General features: G+C 44.8%; 1 protein-coding gene across 3 annotated transcripts in view; it reads left to right on the top strand.

Moving 5' to 3' along the window:
• PHACTR3 (phosphatase and actin regulator 3) overlaps positions 1-15,045 on the top strand; it is a 100,134-nt gene extending 85,089 nt beyond the window's left edge. For all 3 annotated transcript variants that reach the window (XM_071572664.1, XM_071572663.1, XM_071572665.1), the window contains exons 9-13: positions 5,644-5,699; positions 9,952-10,013; positions 10,824-10,964; positions 12,276-12,352; positions 13,795-15,045. In XM_071572664.1, coding sequence (XP_071428765.1) covers positions 5,644-5,699; positions 9,952-10,013; positions 10,824-10,964; positions 12,276-12,352; positions 13,795-13,810 — 352 coding nt within the window. In that variant the 3' untranslated portion in view covers positions 13,811-15,045. The remainder of the gene's footprint in view (positions 1-5,643; positions 5,700-9,951; positions 10,014-10,823; positions 10,965-12,275; positions 12,353-13,794) is intronic.

The following is a 15,045-nucleotide window of genomic DNA, read 5'->3' as shown; positions in this document are numbered from 1 at the left end:
CTCACTTGTCAGTCCAGAGTACACAGGCACATGCACGTGTCCAAGTCTACCCAGTTCACTGCTCCCTTTGGAGAAGATTCGCAGAATCACATGGATCTAGCTAAGAGTAGCAACAAGATTCCAAAGTATGTCTTGTAGCTTCGGCTACAAAACCAAAAGAAATTCAGTTTTGTGACAATCATATGTATAGATACTGTGCAGCAGATGCTATGCAAAATTATTTTTGGGGAAATAGAGGAACATATTTTTGGGACAGATAAGAAACCACACAAACCAAGCCTGGGCTGCTTTTCACTGGATTCTGCTGAATGTTTGTTAGGCAGGTGAGTGCAGACCGGTAAGAAGAGCTAGAAAAGGACTGTCTCAGGTGTGGGAAGTCAGCATAGCCCCATATGCACACAGGTGGGCTCTACCTGTTTCAAATTTGTCTCTCATCAGCTATTCTGTGCCCACACCTGCAAGCACACAGCTCACTGAGGCTTTGCTGGGATGCAGTTCCACAAGGGACAAGGCAGACACTGCTGAAGGAACTGCGAGGACAGAGAACTTGGCAGCATCTCCTGCTCGTAGGACATATTGATGTATTGCCCATCTGACAGCAGACCCAGGGTCCTGGTACATGCAAATGCACAGACTGCTGAGGGTTCAGTCACCTGTAACAGCCCAATGGTATCAACCTGGGTGATGCTGATCCCATTCCCTTAAATGTGAAGGAGGCAATCTGTCTGTGTGAAGTCAGTATTGATCTACTGATCAGCAGTCACAAGCACATGTGCCCGTCATTGGGCTCACAAACATGTGACCTTGCTCCAGAGGGGACAAGCAATTTGTGGTTTTCCCCTTGACTCCCCTTCCAGCATCTGCACTTTTGCATGTGTCAAACCTGGTTCTTAGCAGGACCTCACACTGGACTCTCATGGAGAGGGGCTGCAGCAAACCCCCCCAGAAACCTCCCACCCGTGTGCTGGTAGGGCAACACTCTCTTCTTATCCCTCTGGGCAGCCTGTTTTGCTGCAATTATACCCCACACATGCTCAGCAAGGGGAACAGCCAGGCTCCATGGATTTAATGCTCCTTGGAGAGGCAGCGCGGAGCCCTCACCAACGTCACAGGCTTCCCTGTGCACATTGCACAGGAACAACAAACAGCTCGAGGCCATGTGCAAACTCTGAGAGCCTGAGGGTGCTTTGAGCCCCCCAGTACACGTGGCTGTCCCTCCAGGGTGTTCCTTGGGCCAGGTGACTGAGCTACACCTGCCCTGAGCTGCTTCCTCACCCCCAAGAGTAACAGTGCAGAGAACATGGGAGCAAGCAAAGCCTTGACTTCTGAGGTGGCAATACATTCATTTATCCAATTATCTTTCTGGGCCCAAACTACTCATGAAAACATTCAAAACGTGGGCTGAAATACACACAGAACATTCTCCAAGCTTCAAACAGCTACAGAACACCTGGTGCTTGGAGGTTTTTGGTCACTTTGCACAGAATAATAACAAAGAACCTCTGTAAATACTTTGAACTTAAGAAAAAGGTGCACATGTAGTGTTGTGCGTCCATCCCCTTCTACTCCTCCCACACAGTGGCTACTTTACCATTATGAGAAACTACCCAGATTGTGGTGTCTGTCCAAACCTGGAGCATCACTGACACATGCACAGCAAACTCTGACCTGTGTCCAGGCACCATTTCCAGCTCTGCTGTTTCCCTGAGGCAGCTGCAGTGGCCTCTGAGGAGCTGCCAGTGGCTGCTGCTCTTGGCATCCCTTGCTTTAAGCTAACAAGGCAGCAAATTCCTGGACTGGATACTCTTAACATGAGACCATGGCCATACCAACGACATTGTGGGGAATTTGCACAGAGGTAGGACTTGCCTGTGAGTTATTTGAGAGTTTTCAGTAAAGTTTCAAGACGTTCCCAAAACCAGCTGGCCCTGCAGTGGTGCCAAGAGGGAGCACTCCTGCCTCAGCAGACAGTACAAAAACACCCAACCCAGATTTTAATAACATCCAAGAACACAACAGCATTAATTAGATGTTTTTCCCAGAAACAAGAAATGGTTATCTAAATCAACTGAAAGGAAATCATTACTGTGACACAACAGGAGTGGTGGACCATATGAGTGCTCCCCACACAGCTTACAGTCACCTCACTGAGGTGAGTCCACGTGGGCCTCTGTGTCCCTGGGTGACAAAACAACAGAAATGGAAAGCACAGGACTCACCAAACCATGGCCACTCCTGTGTTGCAGCAATGCTGGAGCCTCATGCTCACCTCAGACCTTCCAGTGGCTCCTCTGCAGTTCTAGAGCTGGGCTGAAGGCAGAGTGAGCCCTCAACCTTCCCCCCTCAGGCACAGGGGCTGTGCTGGACCCACAGGAACGAGCTGGGACTGATTGCAAATGGCCTGCACCTGTCTAATGCAGCCCCTCTCTGATTGCAAATGGCCTGCACCTGTCTAATGCAAAGCTCTGTGCTGGACCCACAGGAACCAGCCGGGACTGATTGCAAATGATCTACACCTGTCTGTGCAAGCAGCTCTCTGTGCAAACCCCTCTCTGTGCTGGACCCACAGGAACCAGCCAGGACTGATTGCAAATGGCTTGCTCCTGTCTAATGCAACCCCCTCTCTGTGCAAAGCCCCTGGAGACCAGCCAGAGCCACGCGGGGTCAGGTTCCTTGGTGGCAGGTCCTGCTCTGGGGCACACTGATCAGAAGTGCTATTCAGCTGCAGTTTGTTTCCATTAAGTGGGATTTGAGCATCCCCTCTCCAGACTCCCAGTTCACATTCCTGTGCTGCATTCCCCAAAGGGGAGCCAGCCCCGTTTCCCCAGGTTGGGTATCCCTGAGGTTTCCAAGGCCACAGCGATGCCTCTTTGCCAGGATGGATGGTCCCTTACATGGAAACACACTGAGCTCAGTGTGCAGGGCATGTTCCTGGTTCTGCCCGAGGCCAGATTTCATATTGTAAGGGCTTCAGAGAAAATATGAAATAAATACCCACAGCAGAGCACTTGGTGCTTGGAGCTGCCCAGAGAACAGCTCCCTCAGGCAGAGGCACAAGCCTTCTGACACGGTTTCTTACAGAAAAGCTCCCTTCAGGAGAGGGGTACGTTTTTAACAGGGGTTCCCCTTCCTCTGCTGAGCCCTCAGGAAGGTATTTGCTCTCTCATTCTGAGCCCCTGCCCTGCCAGGAGCCCTCAGGAAGGGGTTTGCTCTCTCCCCCTGACCCTGGCTGCAGGTGAGTTCTGAGGGAGGGCAGTGGTGTCGGGAGGGCTGAGTGCCCTTCAGAGGTAACAAAGTGTGGTTAGGGGGTGTGAAGTTCCCTCTCCATCCTCCCAAACCCCCTGAGCAGCCCAGGCAGGATGGGGTCTGCTCGCGCAGGGAGCGCCTGCAGCAGCCACTCGTTCCTTCTCTGAGGGGTGATCAGACAGGGCAATGAGTCCACTCTACAAGTGGCCACACTCCTGCTGGGAACAGAAAAGGCCCTGCAGAAGAGGGTGTTTCATGCCCTGATTCCCCCCAGCACAGCTCAGGGGGTGTGTGGCTCCCCTGGTCATGCTGCCCCCCTTACAGCCCTTGGTGGGACATCTGGAGACCTTCCCTGTCCCCGACTCCCCCATTTCCCCTTCCCCCCAAGCCCTGTCACAGAGCTCTGGCAGCACAAAAAGGAAATGAAAGTTGTGTCTGGGCAGGGAGAGGCTCCTCCTGAACAGAAAAAATAACACAAAGACATAAAATGTCCCTGTCCTTTGGTAGCAGCAATGGCAGTGGGTGTTGCCACTTCTCCTTTGGTCGTGACTCGTGCTCTGCTTGGTGTTCTCACTCCATCCCCAGCTTCCTGAAACCCTGTTTGAATTTTGTTTGGAAGCAAAATCCACATTTACTTTTGTGACTGTGACACAAATTTTGGAAGTATGGTCCATATCTCTGAAAAACAGGAAAAACCTCTATAATGGCCATATGTGCACATGCCTGTGTCTGTCTGCACCTCTTCCTTCTGCTGTGGGTAAAACTGAGGGTATGCACAGAAATTTGGGCACTTACCATGTATTTAGCAAAGCCAGAAGGGGAACAGGGTTTTAAATAATCAACCATCATACATATATATGTATATAAAAACAGAGCATTCATACACATTTGCATTCTTATATCGCTTTAATAATTTCTGTTAGGCTTTTAATCCCCTGGTTTAAAAGGGGCCTCTGAAATCTAATGGACAGATTCAGGAGAATCTATCAATCTTGCCTGGTAGGACTGTTATTAAGAATGGTTGAGTGAGAGGCATGGGAGCAGCAGGTTGGTTGGACCTTTCATTTGCAGATAAGCTCTCTGAGTAAGTCATTCTTCCCTGATTTGTATGATAAAGTGCACTTTAAGCTGTTTCAAACAAAACATAGCCAGAGCTGTGTCATTTCTGAGACGTACAGAAATGAGTGAGGACAGGGCAGTCCAAGGCTGACAGGAACTAAAAATACATGGTCTGATAACGTGTGACTATAGAGTTGATTTTAAAGACATATTGGGTAAGGCTTACAAAACAAGGAGAAACTGGAATCAGGTACTCATACTGGTTATTTTACACTCTGTTGGCAGTTACTTCATATTCCCATCACTTGTATGTTTGATAAATTGTAAATCTTAGAATCATAGATCGATTGGGTTGGAAAAGACCTCCGAGATCTTGTTACATCATGACTTTATAATCATTCATTCATTTCCTCTGCACGGCAGAGGAGTAACTGCTGCAGCAGTTCGCAGTGTGGTCCCTGCTCTGAGTGGTTCTTTGTCTCAGTAACTTCATCTCTGGCTTGGCAACGTCTGCCGAGAGCAGGCGAGGAGAATCCCTAGCGCTGCCAGCACACAGCCCAGGAAGCATCGGCACCGCTTCCCGGTGTGCTCGGGACTGTTCCCCGAGAGCCAGCGGGTGCAGCGCGGGGTGGGTGTGTGGGTGTGTACCTGCCCAGGCGAGGCTCCCGCACCTGAGATGCTCTGCAGAGACAGCAGCGCTGGCTGGGGGGAACTCTCATTTAGTATGCGCAGTAAAATCACTGTGGCACCGATCATATGATTGGAAGACTCAATCCTGAGGCAGCACTACTGAAAAGGGGAGGTGAAAGCAAGTCATTGTGCTCCGGCAGCGGCTGCGAGCGGCACTCGGGCAGAGCGAGCGGAGGGGCTGGGAAGGCACAGCGGAGCTCCAGCCCTGCCAGGCTGCGCTTGGGCACGGGCATCACCGGGGCTGCTCCGGGCGGCTCGAAGGAAAGGCACGGACAGCCACAGAACATCGCTGTGCTACTCATTTGATAACCACCTCAGACACCCTCTTGGGAGGGGATTTTCCCCTTGGAGAGCACTGATTCAAACGGACTGACTGGAAAGCGTGATGGGAAGGATGCACGTTCCGAGCAAGCCTTTCAGTGACAGCAGAGCAGACTAGAGGAGAACTTTGACCTGCATTGCTGGCATTTGGGAAAAATAATACAAGAAAAAAATTCTGCTGTCAGGATTTTTTTTTTTAACTTCATTAGTCCTGGACAGAGATTTTGTGGTCCCCTCCTGAGGGAAACACCAACCAGAACTCAGAATACTGCAGACTTTCCAAAGAACAGGCATGGTACAAAATGTGATTTTGGTGTTTTTCCGCAGGCGACTCAGCCAAAGACCTGCTGTTGAGGAGCTAGAAAGAAGGAATATACTTAAACGTGAGTATTCTTCTTTTCCTAAAATATTTTATATGTGTTTGTTGAAATCAGTGGTTGCATTTCCAGAACATATTTTTTTTTTAATAGACAAATTCATTCGCCGGGATTATTTTCTGTACATAAAAGTTCTAATTTTTCACAAAGACATGCAATTTGGGACAGAAAAGACCTGTTCAGGCTTTCAAGTAATTTTCATTCTGATTACACTGTTATGGGTGTCCAAGAGGGGAATTCAATCCCCTCAGTGCCCTGAGAATTGGACTGACATTTCTCAAGACAGGGATTGTCAGGGCAAATTATCCCTGCTATCCAAATTTATCCAAAATATCCACACACTGGGTACCCCCGAGGCTGCAGTGGAAGGGGAGCATCCTTACAGAGGGGTGGTTCTCCTTAAATACATGTGTTATGTCACTGGAGATCCTCCCAGAGCCAAGTCAAAGATCATTCTGGGATAGCAGAGTTATTGGAGGGACAGTGCCAGGCCTGTTACAGATGTTGCCACAGGGGAGTGTTCTCAGCCTCTCTCAAATTCTCAAGGCAAAACTTGCAACTCTGTTCCTAAAGGTTGGTGTTCTTACCAGGGATCAAACAAGTGATGAACATAATCCCTTTCCTTGCTGGGAATCCTCTAAGATAGAGGAAATGAGAGAGAGCTTTGAAATTCTCTCAGACATGAGAAAGGGGAAGGAGAAGTTTAATGCTTCTTGTGTTTTAGTGTTGAAAGACAAAACCCAGAGTGATGTGAACTACAGTTTCTCACTAAACAAGCATAAATTTGTCATACAAGCAATGCTGCCAGTGCTATTTAATTTATATTTAATCATGTGATTGTAATTTGCTACTAAAAAGGTTCCCTACATTGTGTTACCTGAAATTTAATGTCTCAGAACTTTCTCAGTGGTTCCTAGAAAAAAACCTTATGCTCTTGCCATGAGAGTTCCTGGGGAATTCATTTCAGTTTTAACACAGAGGAATTCCGTAGCCAGCATGTATTTATCTGTATTTTCTGTGCTGTTCCAATGCACAGATCACACACAGTGACATGAGCTGCATTTACCACGTGCAAAGGATCCTCTCCCTGCCTTGGGAGGGATGAATTTGGCCAAACTTCCCCTGCCATCCACCACAAGAGGCAAGGAAAATCTACGCCCCAAGATTCTGAAATCTGCTGGGCCAGATTTCTAAGAGTCAATATCCGAGATCTCTGAAAAGCTGTTTCTTTTCCTGGCTAAGGAAGAGCTGATCTCTACTGCAAAATCTGTTCTTTTGTGTTTGCTTTTTGAAGTGTGCTGGTTACATCCTTAATCTGGGTTAAACTGACCAGCTTTAATAATAAAAAAGTTTGAATACACTCAAATAATGAGCTTAGAGAGAGATAAAGCAGAAAGAAGATAAAGCAGAATTAAAGATAGTTCCTGAATTCCGGCTAAACATACTGGACTAGATTTGTATCTCATTTAAAGAGCTTCCAGCATGGAGTAAATTCATTGACTTCTGTTGACTTGCTCAGGCTTTATACAGGTTCAGCTGAGATCAGAACCACTTCCATTTTATTGACCTCTGCCATTATATACAAAGCTGAACATCCTGGAAAGAGCTGCAGAGCCCACAGAGCTGTGCCAGGTGTGATCTCAAACTGCTGGACAGGGGCAACAACTCTGGTGTGTTTTGGGTGAACTCAGAAATTAGTAAAGGCTCCTTTTATTAACAGAGATTCTTGTAATGGACTTTAAAATAGACTTTAATAGCCTTCTTGTTATGGATTTTATTAAAAACCCTGTGGACTGGGTGTGACAGGCAAAGCTGGAGCTGTGGAGATGCCCTTCAGGGAAATCACCACAACCTCCTGCAGGTAGAGAGGGTTGCACACTTGTAAGCTCTGAGTTTCACAACCTCTTTAATGTTCTGCTGACACAAGCAATGCTACCCCCAAAGCTCTTTTAAGGACTCATAATTCCCATTTGTACAACTCTGGCAAAAAGAGAAGCATATTGCACATGCCTAAGTGCACCTACTGTTACTGAAAGCAAATCTCAGCAAGATTTCAAAAAGTGATTTCTTACCTCCCTTAAGGAGATCTTCCTGAGATTCATACATAAAAAGCAAACTTGCAGCCAACACTGTCTTAAAATATTGTTCATCTTCCAAGTCCTTTATCTATAGAAACACTGCTGGTTTCCCACCAAGCAAGAGCTTCAACTAAAATCACAACCCAGGTGTCAGATGTGCACTCTGGGCTCAAGAGAGCTGAATTTCACATTCAAGAAGACACCTCATGAACCACCCTGTACAATCCTTATTTCATTCTTAACTCAAGCAATTGTTTTAGTGTCACGCAGAGCTGAGAGTTCCCTGAAGAAGTGGCAGAGCAGCAGAATGAATTCCAGCCCTGCTCAGCCCCCCTCAGGATTGGGAGCATCTCTGCTGTGCTGAGACTTATAAACCCAGCTCTCAGTAATGAATGGATCTGTGTGGGCAGAGTGATGGGGATGGGAAAAGCCTCTCTGGTTTGTCTCAGTAATAATGCCTGAGTTCTAAAATGCCCTTGCCAGCATTTCCTATCAAATCTTCTATTTTTTTTTTAAGAACTATTATTTCCTGGAGCTGGGAATAAGCACTGAACTCGAGCAAATGTCAAATAGAAATGGGTCACTAGACATTAAGTGTACTTGGAAAAGCATTTTTTTTGGATCAGAAATATGTATTTTTGGCTTTTTCTTTTTTAGAAATCAGAATCATAGAATCACAGAATGGTTTGGGTTAGAAAGGGTCTTAATGCTTGTCTTGTTCCACCCCCTGCCATGGGCAGGGACATCTTCCACCAGCCCAGGTTGCTCCAAGCCCTGTCCAACCTGGCTTTGGACACTCCCAGGGATGGGGCAGCCACAGCTTTTCAGGGCAATTCTCCCACTGCATATCACACCATACCTAAGAAAGACACTATGCCATGGAAAATTCTCTCTTTTACATAAAAAATATATATAGAAAAATCTGCTCTAAAAGGGGTGGATTGAAGCTGAATGCATAACCCCTTGCAGGTATCTCTACATCTAAGAATACCCTCCACTTTTGAAAGCCTGTTCTCTTTTTAACCATTCCCCAGTGAAATAGCTGCTCATCCCTGACACAGCACCAATTTTAGCTGACCTGTTCTCTTTACATTGCCTGCCTTGCCACTGAACTGTCACAGAGCACGTTACAGCATCTGAAAGGGTTGCATTTACATTTCTGCTCCAGCCAGTTGTAGCTGTGCATTACTATGTTTCCTTAAACAGATACTCATTGCTGCATTTCAGTGGGATGTAATGAGCATAAAAATCAGGGAGAACACTTCATTATTAAAAATGTATTTCTGGAAACTCATCTGCACTGCTGGTGGCTTTTTGAGGCACATTAGAAATCACGTGTGTGCTTTAACACTGGAAATACCTAATGCAAGTGGTGTAAAACCCTGCTGGAGTACTGGGAGAATCCCAGAATAGTGAAACCTTTTTCTCTGGGTGTGCAGCTTTGTTCAGGTCATGGGCTCACTCCTAATTTAGTAACAAATAGTACTGGAAATAGAAACGCCATTAACTTGTTTCCTAAGGCAAGGGATAGATTTCAGCAGCGTTACAGCACTCCAGGCTATTTTTAGAACCAGTGTGTAGGAGTTCTCACGGATTGAATGCTAATAGGCACAACACACAAAGCCAGGCTGGCTCGGGGTGGGAGGGAACGCTGCAAAGGAACCCCGGGAGGATAGAAAGTGCTCCTGTCAGGAGCAGCAGGGAAAGCAGAACGTGCAGGTCACAGCCAGGCACTGCCACCGTAACGATGTAGCCTGAACAAACCAGCAGAGAGGACAGAACATGCTTTCCCTGGAGCTGCTGCAGTGAGGCTCCTCAGCACCCAAAAGCAATGAATGGCTCCAGCAATATGGAGAGGAGAAAATGATCATTAACCAGCTGTGGGATATTTTGATTTTCCTCCTCAAGTTCATTCAAGTGGAGAACTGGTGTGGCTGCTGTTGTTTTATTAAATCTCTTTGGGGCTGGAGTTCAGAGCACGGGGAACCTGCCACTGGAAGCTGTGCCTTGTCCTTACAGAGGGGTAACTCCATGTTCTGACACAGGACAGAGGGATGCACTGAATTAACACAACCACGAGCCAGCTCCTCATTTTTTCTGTGCTCATTATTGCCTGGAACTTGGGAAAACACCAAACTCCCTCATGAGGAAAGTCATCTTCTTTTTTATATTCTCTGCAGAACGAAATGATCAAACGGAGCAGGAAGAAAGAAGGGAAATCAAGCAGAGACTGACAAGAAAGGTAAAATCTTGCAATACCTGCTATTAGCTTTTAGTAATCTAGCAAAGCTACTGTAACATCAGCCAAGTATAGAGGTGGTTGTTACACAGAACCTCCCTTAATATACAATCTCCTCAGCAGGGTTTAAGTGTTTAGTAATGTGAATTATAAAAATACCTCCCTTTTCTCAGCCCTAAGAGACTTAATAGAACACTTACATATAAACTCTAAATGAGAAAATGGGTATTTACTTGCACACTGTGCGTTTGTCAATTCTGTTGCTAGAAGAGGACTCTCACTCTTTGGAGCTGAGTCCCTGCTGAGCCCCAGGTGTGCTCCCATGGAACATTCCTCTTTGCATTTAAAGTATTCTCAGAACTAGATCTTGTTGTTCTGTTCCTGGGAATCCCTACTGGAATTATAAACCAAATATGCCGATAATTCATTAAAGCCAAATTGAAATTCTTGCAATGGGTCCAGCCATGAGAATCTCACACAGACAATCTGCCTCTGCCTGTGGCAGAACAGCCCAACAGCATCCAGTGTCAGCCAGAGACTGTAACAAATCCACCAGGACTCCTTTGCATTTTGCAAGTGCATTTGATCAGTATCCAGGTTAAAATATTTTATTTTCTTTGTGCATTTAAACCATTAATACTATGCTAACAATCATCCAAATGGTTAGGATTTCCCTGGAATTTCCAAGGGTTGGATGGTTTTCCACACATGTAAATGCACACTAAGCTAAGATGGGAAGCAGAAAGTATTGCATATTTTACTGATGCACTTGTTATTAACCCTGGTTTTATTTTACAAAACTACTGGATACAGCTTAACCAGAGACCTACAGTTGATGAACTGAGAGACAGAAAAATCCTGATTCGATTCAGTGATTATGTGGAAGTGGCAAAAGCACAGGACTACGACAGGAGAGCAGACAAACCATGGACACGACTCTCAGCAGCAGACAAGGTACTGCAGGAGCTAAAATCACACCCAGCTGCCTTCTGCTTGCTTTGTCTGGTGTGATACATCATGTTCTGCTTGGACATTTAACCCCTGGGACAGCTAATCTCTGTAAAGTTTACCCTTCTGTTTTATGCTGAGATCACAGTGACCAGTGCATCCTGTCATGAAAGTGCTATTTATAAAAATGCCTGTTTAGTATTGGAAATACACCCAGCCCACCCAAAAAGGTGGATAAAATCAAAGGGCTTCAACTCAACCCCTTTTCCAGATAATATAGTAATAACATTTCTTCTCAGACTGGAAGTTTTGCCCCAGACATGCAAATATCCTCCACTATGTTTCTAAATATGCAAAGATTTCCTGTCCTCTTTCCTCTGAAAGCTCAAGGAGTCACTTGACCCACATTCTCAGGAGCATAAAACCCCACTCATTTTGTGTCCCATACCTGCCAGGTCACTGATGTACATCCCAACTGAACTGCCACATTTGGGTCCTTGAGGAGGAGTAAGAGCAGTTCAGCTCTAGATCCCAGCTGGAACTGCTGCTGGGTACCTGTTGAGGTCTCAGGAGGAGCAGGAGGCTGAGATCTACTGCCAAAATGGCAAACACAGGGCTCTTACTTATGGCTTTGTTCTGGGATGTGGAGATGAAACACTTCAGTCTCCATCCCGGTGTCTCTTCAGGAGAAAAACCCAATGGGTTTAGAGGACTCATAGGGAAAAGGAACAGAGCATTTCTCCTACAGTAGCTGTTCTGAGCTCACTAAAATGGTGAATAAACTATTACATAGTAATCAGTGGAATACTGGTTTTGTATTTTCCATGTATGTACTCAGCTTTTTTAAATTAGGCTTTTCCTGATTTCAATACTGTTAACAAGGCAGGTTTATAAACAAAAAGAGTGGCAGTTCAGCTGCATATGCTGGGGGCTCCCACCAGGAGCTGGACTGTTGCATTTGGGACTGAAAAAAAGGATCAATTTCTTGGCAACATCTCTTACCTTTAATAAATTTTAACTATAATCCTATTAAATGTGAGACACTAAGCCCTGAGGTGTTACTCTGTCAGAATTGCTTCTAGACAGCAAGTGGCCCTGTCAGCAATCAATACTGAATGGGAAGTCTTGTGTCACCAATCCATACCCACAGAACCCAACTATTCCGTGTCTCTGCCAGCACAGTGTGCTCTGCCCTGCCCAATACCTGCTGTTTCTACTCTAAAAAACTGCTCTGCAAGTCTGGCACTTTGCAATGCTCCCAAAGATAAAATCATTTGTTAATATATAATGATTTGCTTTCCTGTTTTCAATCCCCAGGCAGCAATTCGGAAGGAGCTGAATGAGTACAAAAGCAATGAAATGGAGGTACATGCATCCAGCAAACATTTGACAAGGTCAGTTTGCCACCTCTCTATTTCCATTGCCTGCTAAAAACAGTCTGCTCGAGTCCTGACCCTGTAGGTTTTACCCTTACATGCTGGATGTGGGAGTAGAATATGGAAAGGGAGATTTATTTTAAAGGAAAATGGAAGTATTTCTCTTCCTGTTCAGAATTTGGATTTTCTGATTTTTTTAGGGACTTTCATTAGCACATACCCAGAAGCTGGAGACCTTCAGAGCACCCCTCAGGCAGCATCCTGTGCACCAAAGATACAAATGATAGGACAAAAAATTAAATGTAGGGTAAAATGTCGAAAACAATATTTTTTTTAAGTAGAAGAACAACTTAATACACTTTATAAAGATCTCTGAATTAAATGGACTTTCATCTGCAGCCTTATCACAAATACTGAAACTTCCCTGCTAAGACACAGAAAATGCCACCTGCAGTAACGAACACACCTTATGCCCCTGGGTAATGCACTTGTGCTAATGGGATTTGCTGTAATGGGTTCAGCCTGGGGATTTCAGAGTTCCCTGCCAGGCCAGTTGCTGTTGAAGGAACTTCCTGGAGCAGGTCAGGAGAGGGAACAGGTTTGGACTGTTGTCCCTTTCTGTGTGACTGGGCCAGTGTGAACCTGCTCAGTGCTTGCTCCACGTGCCAGCACTGGTGATGTTTAAACACACAGGAAAATATTAATTTCCCTTTTTTAAGTGGAGAAAACACATGAAGGAGGCTGATTCCACAGCCATTGATACTTGCAAAAAGATCTTGTTAGAGAAAAACTGAAATCACAGTCAGTTATTTGCACAATTCCTATTAAGTCCACCTTCTGAGACACAGTTTGGGAGTTGCTACCTGGGGAGTGTAAGGAGATGATAATGATAGACTTTGGAATTTGTTAGGATATTTATTAGGAGTAAAAAGGCTTAGAATTTAGTTAGTGCTAAGGCATTTCAAATAACCAGGACTTTAATTATGTATCTCAGCCTAAAGAATGAGCCTACAGAGCAAGAGAGTATTTATTCCAGACTTGTAAGACTCTCACACATTACACTAAGAGTAGCTCCTCACACTTTACTACAGATCAACATTGTTTTACTCTTACAAAAGACAAAGATCACTGCACAATAAATATTGCCACCAACGACAAACTGTGGCTTCATTTACTAAAAACAATCCTCAAATTAAGCCCACACCTGTATTTGCATTTACACTCCCAAATAAATGCAAATGAGGTTCTGTAGGCCTTGAGGATCATACCTGCACTACAGTCCTGGCTCATGGTGAAAATAAAGACTTAGAGGTGCTAATATTCTTCAATACTGTTTCTGTACCTTTATACAGAAGTAGTTGTTTTGTGGGGTTTTAAGAATGCTGTTAATCTAACAGAATTTCTTTACTTCTTGGTTTTTATTTCAAAATGGTTTGAAAACTGTCTTTCATCTCTCCTAGATTTCACAGGCCATAGAAATTTTCTTCTGAGAAGAATCTGTCTTTACTTTTTGATATTGCTGCTGGACAGGCATCAGGGAATATCTGAGTCTTTCCCTCCAGTTCAGTCCAGGATCCTTGGTGTTTGTGTGAAGGAAGGACTCTGCAGCTGAAGCCTCTGCAGCACGAGCAGACAGAGCCCAGGGCTGCCCTCGCTCCGGGGCAGCAGAGCCATGGCCTGGGAGCAGGACGAGCTGCTCGTACAGACTGAAGCAAAGCCACTTGGAAGAGCCTCCCACTGTCCTTTCACACTTGTTTGGAACTGTTTTGCAGCCTGTCTTGGAAGAGGAGATGTTGTGCATGTACAGGCTTTACCATTCCAAGGCCTCTGACATAAACGGACATGACAACTGTCATCCAGTATTATGTTGACAAGACATTTTGAACTTACCACGATTAGTTTGTAAAACACTTCAGTTCATGTTCTAAAAACTAATTTAATGTATTATAATTTCATTCTTTTTTATATAATGTCTAACAGAATCACAGCTGCAAGCATTTTTGATTCCTGTTACTTTTGTTCTTTAATTAAATGATTACTTATTGCAGGAAATGAACATGTTTCCTAAAGCTTTTTTTCCCAGGGATAATTGGGAAGGGAAGAGATGATAATTATTATGCACCAGATCATTTCACTTCTTCATCAACATGGAATCTGCAAAAGGATGATCCCAACTAAGGTTTTCCTTCTCATGGAATAGCAGAACCTGGTTGTCATCCCACACTAGTTGAGGCTCTGACCCTCTAAAGAATGACAATTAAAGTTCACTGTTATTCAAAATTACTAAATTGGACAACCACAGGTAGAAATGTAATGATATACTTTGATGTTTGGCAAACAAATGATTTTAATGCTTTCTTGACAGTAAGAAGAAAAAAGATCCTAAATGCTCATGACAAAGCAAATAGAATTGGATGAGAAAAAGGTAAAGCCAGACATTCTAATAATGCCTGACATGGAGGAGCATCTGAGAAATTACTCAGATTACTACTAAAAAAAACACTTGGGAAAAAAATAATACAGTGAATAGCTGGAAAACCCAGCTGGTGAGATAAGAACAAGATGGTGAATACACTCACAAGACAAACATTTCCCTGCAAGACTCTTCAGTGCTAGAACTTTAGGGAGTCATTCAATGTTAAAAACTTGAAAAAGGCATTCTTGCTCTTGTAGCTTCATTGAGATGATCTCCATGAAGTGTGAAAACAATA

Source organism: Pithys albifrons, chromosome 18 (genome assembly GCF_047495875.1).
Source record: "Pithys albifrons albifrons isolate INPA30051 chromosome 18, PitAlb_v1, whole genome shotgun sequence".
In the NCBI taxonomy this organism is placed as follows: Eukaryota; Metazoa; Chordata; class Aves; order Passeriformes; family Thamnophilidae; genus Pithys; species Pithys albifrons.
The sequence above is the reverse complement of the archived record's forward strand: the minus strand, read 5'-3'. Positions and strand labels throughout refer to the sequence as shown.